The following is a 16,296-nucleotide window of genomic DNA, read 5'->3' as shown; positions in this document are numbered from 1 at the left end:
TGATTTCAACCAAAAATTCGTGAAAGAATGACCTAGTTTGAGGAATAGGATTCTTTTTAACAGTGGTCATACAGATCAATATTGGTATGTTTGCCTGAACACAAAATTCCATTCGGTAGAATTTAAGTTTGGTTTGCAATACTACTTTGCCTAGTTAATGACAACACCTATTCTCAAAACAAAGATATGTAAACATCAATAAATAAGCTTTTCAGAAAATGTACAAGGATAAACTTGAGGAATGAAATAAAATAAATGCCTCAACAATTCTAGACTTACATGATTATAATCTCCTCGGTTTAGAATCTGTTAAATATTTTGAATGACTTTATTTATGAATGACTAAAATACTGCCTATACGTAATATATTTGGTGTTCTACTTTACAATTAGTTTTTAATCTCTATTATCTAGTCTTATATTTGTTCTAATATCTTCTACTGATTACAGATCCCTATTCTCATTCTCTATATTATATAAATGCATGCATTCATTAGTTTCCTGATGTTTCTGTGAAGCTTTAACAGTTAGAGAACTAGTGTGCTCCCTGGATAAAGAGTTTATTTAGAAATAGAAAAAAGTAGGTGAAAAGTGACACATTAATATATAATGAGTCTGCTATAAACCTAAAATGTTTCCGTGATAACCTAACCAATTTTTATGTACCTAAATGTTCCCATTTTCCTGATAATTAGCATAACTAAAACAGCCATGTCACACTAATTATTATAATCTAATTTTCAAGTCCAAAATGATTCAAGACCATTAAGCAAAAAGAAATGCCTCTGCTAAATATTTTCCTACCACTGTTTCAAAATTCTAATATTTGATGAAAATTTCAACAGACTGCATACTACATCTATTTGCAAAATTTATAGCCAAGATGAAGACTAAAAAAAATACAGAGGATGAGAAGTTTCAAAGTATACATATGATTTTTCAACAGATAATAAAAAAATGTCACAATGAAAGTCAATTAAAGACTTGAGAAATGACAACACAATTTCACCAAAATATAAACACATTGTAAAATGTGTGCATAGGTAGACAATACTTTCAATCACCTCTTAAAAATAGATAAAAATACTTAACATCATTATCATGAAGCACGTAGAAGATATTTTCTAAAACACGCTCTCCGCCTTCAAGAGAGCCACAAATTATAACCCATAAAATCACAATTTTAAGTGAGGCCTCTTAATTCAATTTTCTTAAGTATGAAGTCATAGTACTAAGTTCAATAAAGAAAACTTTTACACAGTAAAACTGCGAAACTTTAAGTTATATAAGACACAAAATCACACAACATAGCTTCATTTTTGTAGGGTTTTTCTTGCACAAAATCACATGGAATATCAAGACCACAAATTTTAAGCTGTCTGTAATAAACATCCTCTATTTGCAGACTGAGAACTGGTGTTCTTTCCTCTGATTCTTCTGTTTCCAGGCTCTGTCGAAGTTGACTATAACTTTTCAAGTAAAAACATAAGTTATTTCTGACTTCACATGTCCATTTTATCATCACATACTATTGTCCTCCATTACCATTTCTTCCAATTCTGAAACTTCTTTTTCGTTCCTTCAGCTATATCCTTATTCTTGACCCTAGACTTTTCCCCCTAAACTACTGTACCTCATTTTCATGAGACAGCTTCTCCAGATTACTGTTAATTCCACTGCCAAAGTTTTCTCCTTGACATCTTGCCTGTGCCACCTACCTATTCCACCTAAGCTTTTCAAGGTCCTTGCATTTCATTTTTATTCTGCTCAAGAACCTCATCCTCACAATATATTCATTTATAAGGTTGCCACTGACTTTCAACTCCCCTTTGAAATGCCAGTTTCTTCTTACCTTTAGTAAATGAACCAAATTCTCCCTTCAGATAGTCACATTTGCTCCTAATTCATCTGGGAATGGAATTCCTTTTACACTTAGCCCTCAAACACACCGTAATTTATTTAAATAGCAGCACAATAATTACACACATTGTTTCTTTAGTTGTTTCCATACCAATATTATCCCTATTGTACTGTAGGGATAGAGATAAGGGCTGTTATCTTTCAAAGCATTCTGTACACCTATCTACTGTGTCACTTTACCCAGGTAAGAAGATTCACTAAATAAAACTATTAGGGAAAGCTTAAATTAACAACGACAAAAAATGTTTTTTTTTAAACGCTATGGTTTAACTTGAAAACAGCTTTGACCTTTCGTTTCCATGGACAGCTGAAATACTTTGGATTCTATTAAGCTTCACTCTTACTACTCTATCATTTTTCAAAACCGGCTGGACTGTAAAGAGCAAGTTGAAGGCTGATAGAGGCTGTACATTTTTACACCCGTGATTAGATTCTTTGAAAATCAGCAGTGTCAACTCTAAGAATTCTGATACAACTGAATCTTCACACAAGGCAACAGTTTCAGCACCAAAAGAAGAGAACAGCGCATCATCTGCTTTGGGCGGGGGGGGGGAGGGGGTCCCTTCCCTGCAACTGGCTTACACTAGTTTCTCTATCCCAGGGGCTTTCCATTAGGAAAATTCAACAAACCACCATTAACATCTGGAAAGAATACCTCGGCAAGGCAACCCTTTTACTTAAAAGAGAGGAAGGGGTGCCACGGATATCTCCTTTTCATAAAACTCAGCAGCCAAATAAGCTTAGCACTCAATATCTACCGATAGAGATTTTTTTTTCTACCTAATAAAAGCAAGTCTCATTCAATTTAGTCCCTTCTCGAGCACCGTCTCAACCTGTCAGAATTTGACAAGAGAAAAAAAAATAAGAAGTGAGGGGCGGGGGACTAGGGAGACACAAGGATTCCCGTCTACATCTCTTCTTTTTCCAAAATCACAGCAAGTGTGCCTTGGATTTCCTTCACTCTAAACTAAGCCCTCAGATTCCAAATATAGTTCTTTAACCCCCACTTCGCCACTGAATTACACACAAACCTTGCCAATTACAGAACCACAGCAGAACCCCCAACAAATTGGCTTGCTATTCATCTCGGAAGTCATGCCCTGCAGCAACTGCCTACCGCCGAACTGAGGGATATTACCCAAATACAACGCAACGGAATCAGACATGCAGAGCACACACAGCTTCTGCGAGGGAGGGAAACGAGACCCAGGAAAAGTGCGCTGCTCACAAGCCTTGGGACCAACCGGAGAGGGGGGTTCCCAGAAAGGAGGGGGACAGAGAAGCCCAAGTCGGGGAATCCTACCCTCTCAAATAAAAAGCCCCGGCCGCAGGGTGCAGCCCGTCCCTCTAAGAAAACCAAGAGGCGGGCAGAGAGAGGGCCCTTTGCTGGGGAAGGCGGAATGCAGACACTTTCCGAGGTCTGGGTGCAAGCGATCCCCCACCTCTCGGGACAAACAAGGGGTGTCCCACGGGTGGTTGAGGGGATGCCCGACTGGCGACGGGTAGCCTGAGGCAGAGCAGAGTTTCGCCTGATATTCCCCAGTGTGGTGTCCGGCCGGTGCCCGGGGCAAGCACAGCTACAGCAGCGCGGGGCCGCCAGCGGAGGGGGGAGGGGAGGGAGGGGGTGGAAACGGGAATCCCCCCTCTCTAAGACGAGCACTGGCGGAGGAAGCGCGCCGGCCAGTCAGAGCGGCGTGCTTCAAGCTGCGGAGCCGGGATCCCGCCGCCTGCACCGGCAGCAAGGAGCCCCGCAGCGCCCGCCGCACCAGCCCCTCAGTCCCCGGGGGCCAGGGACTTCGGCTGCGAAGGCACTGGGGCCTGATATCCCACGGGCCGGCCCCAGTTCCTGGGGGGCCCGCGGGAACACCCCAACCTCCGGCGGCTCTCAGCGGTTGTAAAACGCGCCCCCCCGTCCCCCTCCTCAGTCTTCCCTCCTCCCGAGGCCGCAGAGAAGAGTCACCACAGACGAGAAGCCTGAGACTAGTCGGGGACAGCGGCCGCGACGGTCCCGGACCTCCTCCCCCGGTTACCTGTGAGGACTCCGACACGGATTTGATGGTCGTGGTTAGTGAGGATCATTCCCTCGGTCGCCATGTTTCCCAGCGCAGTCACCGCACTGACAGGAGCCGGGAGAAGCCGGAGCCCGGAGCGCGCGGGCCGGGAGCGCGCTCGCCTCGGAGAGCGCGAGAGCGAGAGCGCCCGGGGAGCTCGCGGCGACCGGGCAAGGAGGGGGAGGCGGCCGGGCGCTCCGCGGCCTGCGCGGGGGAGAGGCCCGGCCGGGAGTGCGCGAGTCCGCGGTGGGGGGGGCGGAGTCTGAGCGCGCGACTCCGCGTCCAGGTCGGAGGAGGCTAGCTGCGGTAGAGGGGTCGGGGGGCGGGCCGCAGGGGGAGAGCGCGCGGAGGCGTCCGACGAGGCCGCTGAGACCCAGACCGCTCTGCGGAGAGCGAGACCGAGACCGGCTAGATAGCAGGAGAGTGAAGGGAAAGGAGTGCACACGCTCGGAGGGTTGCGGGGGCGGACTCGGGGACAGGGGCGGAGCTACACCGCGAGGCGTGGAACTCGTGGAGAGTGAGGGGAGGTGTGAGAGCTCGGGTTGCAGAGTACTGGGAGCGGGAAGGAGGCGGCCCAGCCCGAGAAGGACGGAGGAACGCTCCTGGGCGCGCGAGTAGCGGCGGATTGGCTGGAGAACGCGGAGCGGGTGCGCGCGGGACGCGAACGCCGCCTCAGCCGAGCCCCAGACAGAAGCAATCCCCTGCCGAGCCAGCGCGTCGTCGTTAGCCGCGGGCCAGCTCTCCGGGCCGCGGAGCCGCTCTCCCAAGGGGAGGAGGAAAGGACTCAGCATACGGGGCTTCTTCGTGCAGCCGCTCGACCCCATGAAAGCGCCAGGAAACCTGCAAGTGGCTTAGAAAGCTACGTGGGTGGCAGAACGGTGGCCACTGAAACCGAGAGCCCGCCGTAGTGAAGGAGTTATCCTGTCCCGCCTCACCTTCCCGCTTGCTTCGTCAGTCGCCTCGCCCTGCCGGAGGATTTCCATTTCTTCTCTGCTTTAGGATCCCATTTCCAAGTGTGTACCCACAGGACGGTCCTCACAAGCGAAGCAGAGCATCCTGAATGGGGATACCTGGCTTTTCTTCCTGCCGGTGTCCCGTGGTTTCGTGGCCTTACGCTCCATCACCACCACGGTCTCTGCTTTTAGATGAAAAGCACCAATCTCAGAGAATGAGAACAACGTGTTCCTCGCCCCTGAACCACGACCGAAAGATTGGAAGTAGAAGCCAGGCCGTGACAATTGAGTTTCATTTCATCATTTGTAGGATGTGAGATTACCATAAAAATAGTTTTTGTTGTCACTTATTTTCATGTACCTTTCATAAATGTATTATTAATCACCTTTGGCAATTTCACCTTGGCTTCTTGTTGTTTTCTAGCCTTTTCAATTTGGGAATTAAAATAATACACATATTTTTTTTTCCTAATGTTCTCAGCCATGATAAAAAACTTGGGGAGCGTAAGAATGAAAAGCAAATTGTCAAAAATGTATAAACGTTTGTACGCAATTAAAATCTCAATTTGATGGTTATGTTTTTTTATTGTGCCATTGAAACATGGACTTATCCTCTAACTGAAGATTCATATTGTTTTGTATTTCATTTTAAATAATGGGAATACAAAGTAGATGATGGATGAAACTGAGGTGGGATAAAATAGTAAAATTTCTTTTGAGTATGTGCATTGCTAGTATTTTTTATGGTAGATAAAAAATGGAAGGCAGATCATAAAGCCACTTTAATAATCTATCACCATAGAGCCTGGTGGCCAACAGATTCTAAACTAGTTTCAAGTGAGATATATGTGAAAATACCTCCAAGAAAATGGTTGGTTATGTTGCTGCCTTTGCAGTCTATATTGCAATCTTTTGCCTTTGCAATCTTTATTCCCCACTGCTCCCTCAAATTTGAAATAGTTGTAAAATGTCTTGAATTTTTAGAGAAATTCTAACCCTGCCTACTAATAGGTTCTATGACCTTAAACTAAGTTTGGGGTTTTTAAGGTTGCAGATTAAATAAGCACCCTCTCAACTTAGAATATTCTATAATTATCTGTGGAAAGAAACTGGTATTTTCCTTTCACAGTAAGTAACAGAAAACAAGGGACTGCCTGTATCTACAAAAGTAATAAGGGTGAAATTCATTAAAATTTAATTAACCCTAACATATGGAGGTTTGTTTGCTGAAACTACTAAAATTGCTGAAAAAAACTAGTATTAATAGAACTAAATTGGACAACTATAATATGTGCTTGTCTTCCAACAATTTTCCTCAAGTGTATTCATCTCTGCTAAATTTAGCAAACTGTAACAAAATTTGCACAGGAAGAACTCACTGACTTTACTGTCTAATGTGACTTTTTTAATGTTTTTTTTTTATCTTTATTTATTTTTGAGAGAAAGAGAGAGAGAGGCAGAGTGTAAGCGGAGGAGGGGCAGAGAGAGAGGGAGAGAGAATCCAAAGCAGACTCCAGGTTCTGAGCTGTCAGCACAGAGCCCAACACAGGGCTCCAACCCACAAACCATGTGTTCATGACCTGAGCCGAAGTCAGATGCTCTACCGACTGAGCCACTGGGGCACCCTGCAATGTTTATTTTTGAGAGAGAGGCAGAGCGCAAGCAGGGAAGGGGTCAGAGAGGGAGGGAGACATAGAATCCAAAGCAGGCTTCAGGGTCCCAGCTGTGAGCACAGAGCCCGACACAGGTCTTGAACCCGTGAACCGCGAGATCTTGTCCTGAGTCGAGGTCCGAGGCTTAACTGACAGACATCCTTACTCAGGTGTCCCTAATGTGACTTTTCTTTTACTGCTGCTTATTGAATGAATATTGCAGTATGCACATGCTTTTTTACTCTTGCTGTATAGTATGGCATTTCTTCAAAGTTCACCCTGGAAACAAGCGTTATAACAAAAAATTTTTCTGGTAAGAAGAGAGTAGCATTTCCAAATTTTGACAGATGTCTCAGGAATATACTGAGGGGAAAGGGGAAACAAAAAGTGAAAAAAAGTTTGTACCTAAAGAATTAGAAGGTCCCAAGGATTCACTGCCTCTATTAAGGTTTTAGTAATGAAAACAACAGGGGTTTACATTTACTAAAAATTAACAAAAGATAAGCATCTGACTTTCATAATGATTTTCATTTTGAAGATGAAAGACAAATGAGTTACTAAATGAATAAAAGTTGTGTTTCCATTTAGTGTAACACTTAAAGTGTGTTTACACTTAGCCCTCCTGGTACTTGAGTTTTCCTATGGTTAATTACAATTTCAGTATAAGGCAAAAGCTTACTGGCTTTTCTGGGGTCATACTCTCATTGATGTTAGATGTGAGAAAGAACAAATTTGGCAATGGATTATTCTCCCTGTAAGGCTTATTTGATTCTTCCCTCTTTCCTGATAGGCTAATGACAGTCAGTTAGGGGCACCTGGGTGGCTCAGTCAGTTGGGCGTCCGATTTTGGCTCAGGTCATGATCTCGCAGCTCGTGGGTTCGAGCCCCGTGTCAGGCTCTGTGCTGACAGCTCGGAGCCTAGAGCCTGCTTCTGCTTCTGTGTCTCCCTTCTCTCTCTGCCCCTAACCCACTCGCATTCTGTCTCTGTCTCTGTCAAAAATAAAGAAACATTTAAAAAAAAAAACCAGTCACTTAAAAATGGGTGCAACATAATTAAATTTTTTTAATGCCATTGAATTGCACATTTTAAAATGATTAAAATAGTAAATTTTGTTATGTGTATTTAGCACAGCAACAACAAAAATTGGTACAAGGTGAAACTCTGGTTGATTTTAACCTATTATTTTCCCCAAAGGATGCTTGATTATAGTCAAGATGAATTTTAGACGGGCTGAGTTAGGCAGTGTATTAGTTCCTAAGTTAGGATGTCATAACTAAGTACCATGAACTGGGTGGCTTAAAACAATAGAAATTTATTTTCTTAAAGTTCTGGAGCCCAGAAGTTAAAATCAAAGCAAAGCCATTCTCTCTCCTGATTGGTTTTTCTCTAACTGTATAGTGTGATTATCTTTCCATATCAATAAATATGCTTCTATAACAAAAAAAGGGGGGCGCCTGGGTGCCTCAGTCAGTTGAGTGTCTGACTTCGGCTCAGGTGGTGATCTCACAATTCGTGAGTTCGAGCCCCACATCGGGCTTCTCTGCTGTCAGCACAGAGCCCACTTGAGATCCTCTGTCCCCCTCTCTCTCTGCCCCTCGTCTGCTCACTCTCTCTTTCAAAAATAAATAAATACTATTTAAAAACAAAAATTCTTCCCTGCCTCTTTCTAGCTTCTAGTGGTTGCTGGCAGTCCTTGGCATTCCTTGGCTTGTAGCTGCATCATTCCAGTCTTTGCCACCATGGCTTTCTTGCCTATATGTATTTTCACTTGCCCTTATTGTAAGGATATCAGTCATTGATTTAGGGCCCACTATCATCCAGTATGACCCCAACTTAACAAATTACATCTGCAAAGACCCTATTTCCAAATAGGTCACATTGTGAGATTCTGGGTGGATGTGAAATTGGGAGGAAACTATTCAACACAGTACAAAAATTCTAGTTAGAATTTTCCAAAGTCAGGTAAGATAAGTTTATACACTCCTACTAATGAAATTGACATTTTGCTTTTTTTGATGCCTTTGTTATTTTTTAGGGAAGTGAATCTGAGCCATTTATCATGTCCATGGACAACTGTGTCCATGGAGTTTGATGGTGCTTATTCAAGAACAATTAGGACACTGTTTTCCAATGTCTGCCATGTTTATAAAAACAAATTAGAACTTTTCCTTGGGCTTTTGATATTGTATTTCTGCTGCCCAGATTTCTGCTTGAATAATTTTGTGCCTAGGTCTTTCGTATTTTTTTTACTCCAAATGTATAAGAACATTTTGGCTACAAGTGACTGATCCTAGTTTAAGTCAAAAGGCTCATGCAGTTATGAATTCCATACATGTATATAGCTTCAGGGTTGGCTACAGTCAGAATCTGAAACCATGTCATAAAAATGCCATCTTTCAGCTATGCTTTCTCCTTTGTTGACTTACTTCTCATATTGGCTCTTCCTACATAGTGGCAAAATTGGTATTGTCTTTTGTAAGCAATAATTTAGATCGGTAGTTATCAAGTTTGTCTGGGGACACCTGGAGAACCCAGGACCCTTTTGGAGGGTCTTTAAGGTCAAAAAGATTTTCATACTTAATACTAAGGCATTATTTGTCTTTCCACTCTCATTTTCTCTTTAGATACAGTGGAATTTTTCCAGAGGCTACATGATATGCAATGATATCATCACCCTGACAGCTAATGAAATGTGTTTGTATATTTCTATATTTAAAAATTATTTTAATATGGTAAATATTTATACATGTAACCTACTTAAAAGTTCTTTGGAGTCCTCAATAATTTTTAAGGGTGTAAAGGGGTCCTGAAACCAAAAATCTTGAGAACCATAGAACTAGGTCATATCCCCACCCCCAAAGTACTTACACTAAGGCAAGTTAACCCTATTGGTTAGGCCTCAGTTATGTACTCACCCAGAGGATGAGGATCAGCTGACCCCTACCAAATGGCTAAGACCAAGGGAGGGGGGATCAAGGTACCATAGGTAAGGCTAGTGCCTCGATAGGTTCACAGTTAGTTCAACTCTTCTTACAGACTCCTATCTCTCTCCACCATTACTACAGATTTTATTCTTTTCTGAGGACACTAATTTGTATGTTTAATACCACCCACATTATCTCCTGTTATCATTCAGAAGATAGAGAAGCTTTTCCTGGTATGTCATGACAACTTACACACAATCATCACTTATTTATGTCTACTTATCTATAAAAGAAGGAAGCAAGGAGGGGAAAAGTAAAATTTCTAAAGAAAACACTGGTTTTTCTCCTTCCTTAATTCAAATAAAGGGTAGACCATAGAAGAGGAGGACAATATTTGCTAGAAGAAGAAGAAGGAATTATCAGGTAAGAGAAAGGAAAGAGAGATTGTTAAATCAAAAAGTAACATTAGGTTCCTAGAAACTACTTGATTTCTCAAAAGCACTCTGTCTATAAGGCCTTCAGGTTTTAGGATTCAGTATACACAAGCCAAGAAAAAATAGTCTGAAGCTTGAAAACTGACATGGTTTGAGTTTAAGTTTTATACTTTTAAAAAAATGAAAACATCATGCTTTTCCTAAATTATTATTATTAATTGGTTTCCATGATATCAAACTTAGCTTAAAGCCCAGCTATTCTAGGTAAATATATTTGTCTCTATAAAAGCAATATACAATAAGAAAATTGTTATTATTTTTAACTTTGTGATTTAACTTAATTTTTTATTTTTTAAAATTTACATCCAAATTAGTTAGCATATAGTGAGGCAATGATTTCAGTAGATTCCTTAATGCCCCTTACCCATTTAGCCCATCCCCCCTCCAACATCCCCTCCAGCAACCCTCAGTTTGTTCTCCATATTTATGAGTCTCTTTTGCTTTGTCCCCCTCCCTGTTTTTATATTATTTTTGTTTCCCTTCCCTTATGTTCATCTGTTTTGTCTCTTAACGTCCTCATATGAGTGAAGTCATGTGATTTTTGTCTTTCTCTGACTGACTAGTCTCAGCATAATACCCTCCAGTTCCATCCACGTAGTTGCAAGTGGCAAGATTTCATTCTTTTTGATTGCTGAGTAATACTCCATTGTATATATATATATATATATACCACATTTAATAAGAAAATTATTTTTAAAAAGAAAGAAAATTATTTTGTTAGCCTAAATAACCTCATTCTATCCTAGATTGACTAATAATTGGAGGAAATGTGATATATAGGAATATTTAAACAGTGTTTTGGCTTAAAATGATTCTTAAAGTTTGAAATGTTATAAAGCATAAGTGAATATGTGAAGGAAGTAGAGCTGATGACCACTCATTTTTACCATATAGTAATTACATTTCACATTTATCTTTCTGTGGATCTCCTGCTGTGGGATTGATTGGTTACAGAGCAAGTATCCTTTTCCAACATAGAAACTTGTTCTTTTACAACTCCTAATATTTGATGATTAAATACAGAACATATGAAGTAATAGAGACTTTGAATTGTGAACAATACAAGCCCTTCCCAATGTGCCAGAGGGGCTGTTAGAAATTTGCCTTGGCATGTGACAGATTTCAGAAACCTCTGCCTATAAAAGAAGACACCACACAAGGTGACCATGGTCAAGTGACCATAGACCATACTAAAGCTGGATTTTCTACCTGGATCTAAAAGTGTAAGGCAATATGCTTGCATACTGCCACATGTCCTTTTGATGATTGCAATTCTAGACTAAAGACGAAAGTATCATCCTGTTGTTGGCCTTATTTCATTTAGGAAAGAAGTGTAACAAGCATTTCTAATCACTTTGTGGTCATTGCAAAAAGGCAACTTTTGGAAGTGAAATGTTAGCAAATATTCCCTGAATAGTTCAAAAGTCAAGGTAAAATAAATAAGCTACAAAAATAGTACTATCCAACATTATGGTTTGTAAATGTATTACTAACAGGACAAAGTTTTCCTCAGCTGAGGTTAAAACTGAGAAGTATCTCCCAAGTACAGTCAAGAATCAGAGGTTTTATTCTCAGAGAAACATAACTGAAATATTATGAGTGTACATAAAACTGTAATAATGTTTCAATTCCATCAATACTTTCTGATTGCTAATTCAGTTTCCCTAATAACTTAATTCTTAAATGGGAATGCCCTAAATATAGGCATATTCCAACCACCTTGGAAGGTATAGCCATCATTGTAATTTAAATTGATTCCATTTATCAGTGATTCTCTTGGGAGTTTGAGGAGTTTGGATGAGCTGCTGATCTGTTGGGTAAGTTGACCAAATAAATTTGTACCTACAAAGGTAAGATCTATATTCTGGATTTATCAAAATGCAGATACTCACAAATATCCAGCCAACCCAAATGATAACTTTGTACTGCCATAGAAGTGCAAATCAGAGTCCAATGTGAAGTTTTACAAAGTAAGATAAAAGGCTTTGATATTTCCGTTTTGTGTTTTGAAGAAACTGAAAAATTTGGCGGATTTGAAGGAAAGGTGGTAAGTGTGACTGATAGTAAACATACAGTTTTGATACTTTGGTGATGGCAAATGATTCATTGTGTAAGAAGGGATAAATCTTTCCCAACAACTAGTTTATTTCATGCCTTAGTTAATGAAGAAAAAAGGGGGAAAGGTCAGATACTCATCTAAACCTATTGAATGCCAAACAAAAAATGTGCATATGATTTTTAAAACATTTGAATGGTGCTCTTTTAATCCAATTTTAAAATTGGGAATCTAAGACCCTGAAATTAAATTACTTATTTAAGTAGTCAGTGTACAGTCAGATTTTATATTCTTGACTTTAGCTCTCATTGCTCTGTCTAATCTAATTGACTTGGAAAGTCTCTCAGGACTGCTGAAGCATACAAGGACTAGATAAGTACAGAGGTGGCTTTCTTGAAACAGAATATGGATTACATATTCATTTTACTCAGTTGGGAGAACATGAAACTATCTCTGGGCTGCCGAACCTGTTATTTATGTGGTCAAGAGAGGAAAGATATGAATTAGATTGGAATATGAACTGGTACTAAGAAAACCTGAGCTCTGGTAACTATCCTAACTGTTAACATCCCCAATTAACTGTGGGACTTTGGACACTCTTTGAACAAAGCTGAACTCCAGTTTCCTCTTCTATAAAATGAAGGCACATCATACTCATTTAAAGTTCCTTCTAATACCCAAATTCTGTGATTACATATAAACATTTTCAAATCTAAAATTAAATTTTTTTTAAAGTTTATTTACTTATTTTGAAAGAAAGAGAGAGCAACTGGGAGAGGGGCAGAGAGAGTGAGAGAGAAAATCTCAGTCAGGCTCCCCACAGTCAGCACAGAGCCTGAAAACAGGGCTCAAATTCACAAACCATGAGATCATGATCATGTCATGTGTCATGACCTCAGCCAAAGTTGGACGCTTACCTGACTGAGCCACCCAGGTGCCCCCAAAATTACATTTTTAAATACACCTTTACAGATTTAAATTAACCTTGGGGGAAAGAAAATTTTTAATCGGACGGCTTACTTTGCTCATACCAGAATATAACAAGGGATTCCTACAGACTAAGAAATGTTTTGTAACAAATAAACTTTCTCCCTATTGACAGGATTCTGGAAATTAATGACCACTTAGAGTAAACAAAAGATCTGAAGATCTTGGACAGCAGTATGATCCAAAATGACACAAGACAAGGTATCAAGAGACCTGGGACTTTACAATTAACTGTCTGAGGCATTATGCAATATCTGAGCTTCTATCTACTCTCAGGTACTGTGTTAGGTGGTCAAAATGAAAAGATAAACAAGACATAGTCCTGCACCTCAAAGAGTTCACAATCTGGTGAGAGAGAGAGATAGTTGGAGAAACAAACACTTCCAATATAATTCATTAAATGTTATGATAAAGGCAAGAAGACCTGGAACAGTGATTCTCAAACCCAGTTTCGCATAAGAATTTCCAAAGGAACTTTTAAAAAATACAGATGCTCTGGGGGTGGGGGGTGGGAGGGAGGGGAGGATGGGTAATGGGCATTGAGGGGGCACCTGTTGGGATGAGCACTGGGTGTTGTATGGAAACCAATTTGACAATAAATTTCATATTTAAATAAAAAAATAAATAAAAATTTAAAAAAATACAGATGCTCTTGCCCTATCTTTGAAAGATCATGACTTAATTGTCTAACGGAGGGGTCCAGTGAATTGGGTTTTTTTAATATTAATATTAAATTTATTTTAAATTTATTTTTTAAATGTACATCCAAGTTAGTTAGCATATAGTGCAACAATGATTTCAGGAGTAGATTCCTTAATGCCCCTCATCCACTTAGCCTATCCCCTCCTCCCATAATCCCTCCAATAGCACTCTGTGTGTTCTCCATATTTAAGAGTCTCTTGTTTTGTCCCCCTCCCTATTTTTATATTATTTTTGCTTCCCTTCCCTTGAGTTCATCTGTTCTTCGTCTTAAAATCCTCATATGAGTGAAGTCATAGGATATTTGTCTTTCTCTGACTAATTTCGCTTAGCATAATACTCTCTAGTTCCATCCATGTAGTTGCAAATGGCAAGATTTCTTTCTTTTTGATTGCCGAGTAATACTCCATTGTGTGTGTGTGTGTGTGTGTGTGTGTGTGTGTGTGTGTATACATATATTTGTGTGTATATACATATATATATATATGTATGTATGTATACTACATCTTTATCCATTCATCCATCGATGGACATTTGGGCTCTTTCCATACTTTGGCTATTGTTGATAGTGCGGCTATAAACATGGGGGTGCATGTGCCCCTTCAAAACAGCATACTTGTATCCCTTGGATAAATACCTAGTTGTGCAATTGCTGGATCATAGGGTAGTTCTATTTTTAATTTTTTGAGGAACCTCCATACTGTTTTCCAGAGTGGCTGCACCAGTTTGCATTCCCACCAGTGGTGCAAAAGAGATCCTCTTTCTCCGCATCCTTGCCAACATCTATTGTTGCCTGAATTGTTAATGTTAGCCATCCTGACAGGTGTGAAGTGGTATCTCATTGTGGTTTTGATTTGTTTTTCCCTGATGATGAGTGATGTTGAGCATTTTTTCATGTGTCTTTCGTCCATCTAGATGTCTTCTTTGAAGAAGTGTCTATTCATTTCTTTTGCCCATTTCTTCACTGGATTATTTGTTTTTTGGGTGTTGAGTTTCATAAGTTCTTTATACATTTTGGATACTAACCCTTTATCTGATATGTCATTTGCAAATATCTTTTCCCATTCTGTCGGTTGCCTTTTAGTTTTGCTGATTGTTTCCTTCGTTGTGCAGAAACTTTTTATTTTGATGAGGTCCCAGTAGTTCATTTTTGCTTTTGTTTCCCTTGCCTCTGGAGATGTGTTGAGTAAGAAGTTGCTGCGGCCAAGATCAAAGAGGTTTTTGCCTGCTTTCTCTTCGAGGATTTTGATGGCTTCCTGTCTTACATTTAGGTCTTTCATCCATTTTGAGTTTATTTTTTTGTATGGTATAAGAAAGTTGTCCAGGTTCATTCTCCTGCATGTCGCTATCCAGTTTTCCCAGCACCACTTGCTGAAGAGATTGTCTTTATTCCATTGGACATTCTTTCCTGCTTTGTCAAACATTAGTTGGCTATATGTTTGTGGGTCCATTTCTGGGTTCTCTATTCTGTTCCATTGATTTGTCTGTTCCTGTGCCAGTACCATACTCTCTTAATGATTACAGCTTTGTAATACAGCTTGAAGTGTGGGATTATGATGCTTCCAGCTTTGGTTTTCTTCTTCAAGATTGCGCTGGCTATTCAAGGTCTTTTCTGGTTCCATACAAATTTTAGGATTGTTTGTTCTAGTTCTGTGGAGAATGATGGTGTTATTTGATAGGTATTACATTGAATATGTAGATTGCTTTGGGTAGTATTGACATTTTAACAATATTTGTTCTTCCTATCCAGGACCATGGAATCTTTTTCCATTTTTTTGTGTCCTCTTCAGTTTCTTTCATAAGCTTTCTATAGTTTTCAGTGTATAGATTTTTCACCTCTTTGGTTAGATTTATTCCTAGGTATTTTATGGTTTTGGGTGCAATTGTAAATGAGATCGATTCCTTGATTTCTCTTTCTGTTGCTTCATTGTTGGTGTATAGGAATGCAACCAATTTCTGTGCATTGATTTTATATCCTGCAACTTTGCTGAATTCATGGATAAGTTCTAGCAGTTTTTTGGTGGAATCTTTTCGGTTTTCCATATAGAGTATCATGTCATCTGCAACAAGTGAAAGTTTGACCTCCTTGCTAATTTGGATGCCTTTTATTTCTTTGTGTTGTCTGATTGCTGAGGCTACTTCCGATACTATGTCAAATAACAGTGGTGAGAGTGGACATTCCTGTCTTGTTCCTGACCTTAGGGGGAAAGCTCTCAATTTTTCCCCATTGAGGGTATTAGCATTGGGTCTTTCATATATGGCTTTTATGATCTCAAGGTATGATCCTTCTGTCCCTACTTTCTTGAAGGTTTTTATCAAGAAAGGATGCTGTATTTTGTCAAATGCTTTCTCTGCATCTATTGAGAGGATCATATGGTTCTCGTCCTTTCTTTTATTGATGTGATGAATCACATTGATTCTTTTGTGTATATTGAATCAGCCCTGCATCCCAGGTATAAATCCCACTTGGTCGTGGTGAATAATTTTTTTTAAATGTATTGTTGGATCCGTTTGGCTAATATATTGTTGAGGATTTTCGCATCCATGTTCATCAGGGAAA

The 16,296-nt window shown here is 40.0% G+C and overlaps 1 protein-coding gene across 14 annotated transcripts in view; it reads right to left on the bottom strand.

Moving 5' to 3' along the window:
- Nucleotides 1–4,083, bottom strand: part of GPHN (gephyrin) — a 628,070-nt gene extending 623,987 nt beyond the window's left edge. For all 14 annotated transcript variants that reach the window (XM_030319344.1, XM_030319345.1, XM_030319348.1 and 11 more), the window contains exon 1: nucleotides 3,950–4,083. In XM_030319344.1, the coding sequence (XP_030175204.1) occupies nucleotides 3,950–4,013 (64 nt within the window). In that variant the 5' untranslated portion in view covers nucleotides 4,014–4,083. The remainder of the gene's footprint in view (nucleotides 1–3,949) is intronic.
- Between the last annotated feature and the right edge of the window lie 12,213 nt (nucleotides 4,084–16,296).

The sequence above is a fragment of the Lynx canadensis genome, chromosome B3 (genome assembly GCF_007474595.2).
Source record: "Lynx canadensis isolate LIC74 chromosome B3, mLynCan4.pri.v2, whole genome shotgun sequence".
Classification (NCBI taxonomy): Eukaryota; Metazoa; Chordata; class Mammalia; order Carnivora; family Felidae; genus Lynx; species Lynx canadensis.
This window is presented reverse-complemented; position numbering and strand designations above follow the sequence as displayed.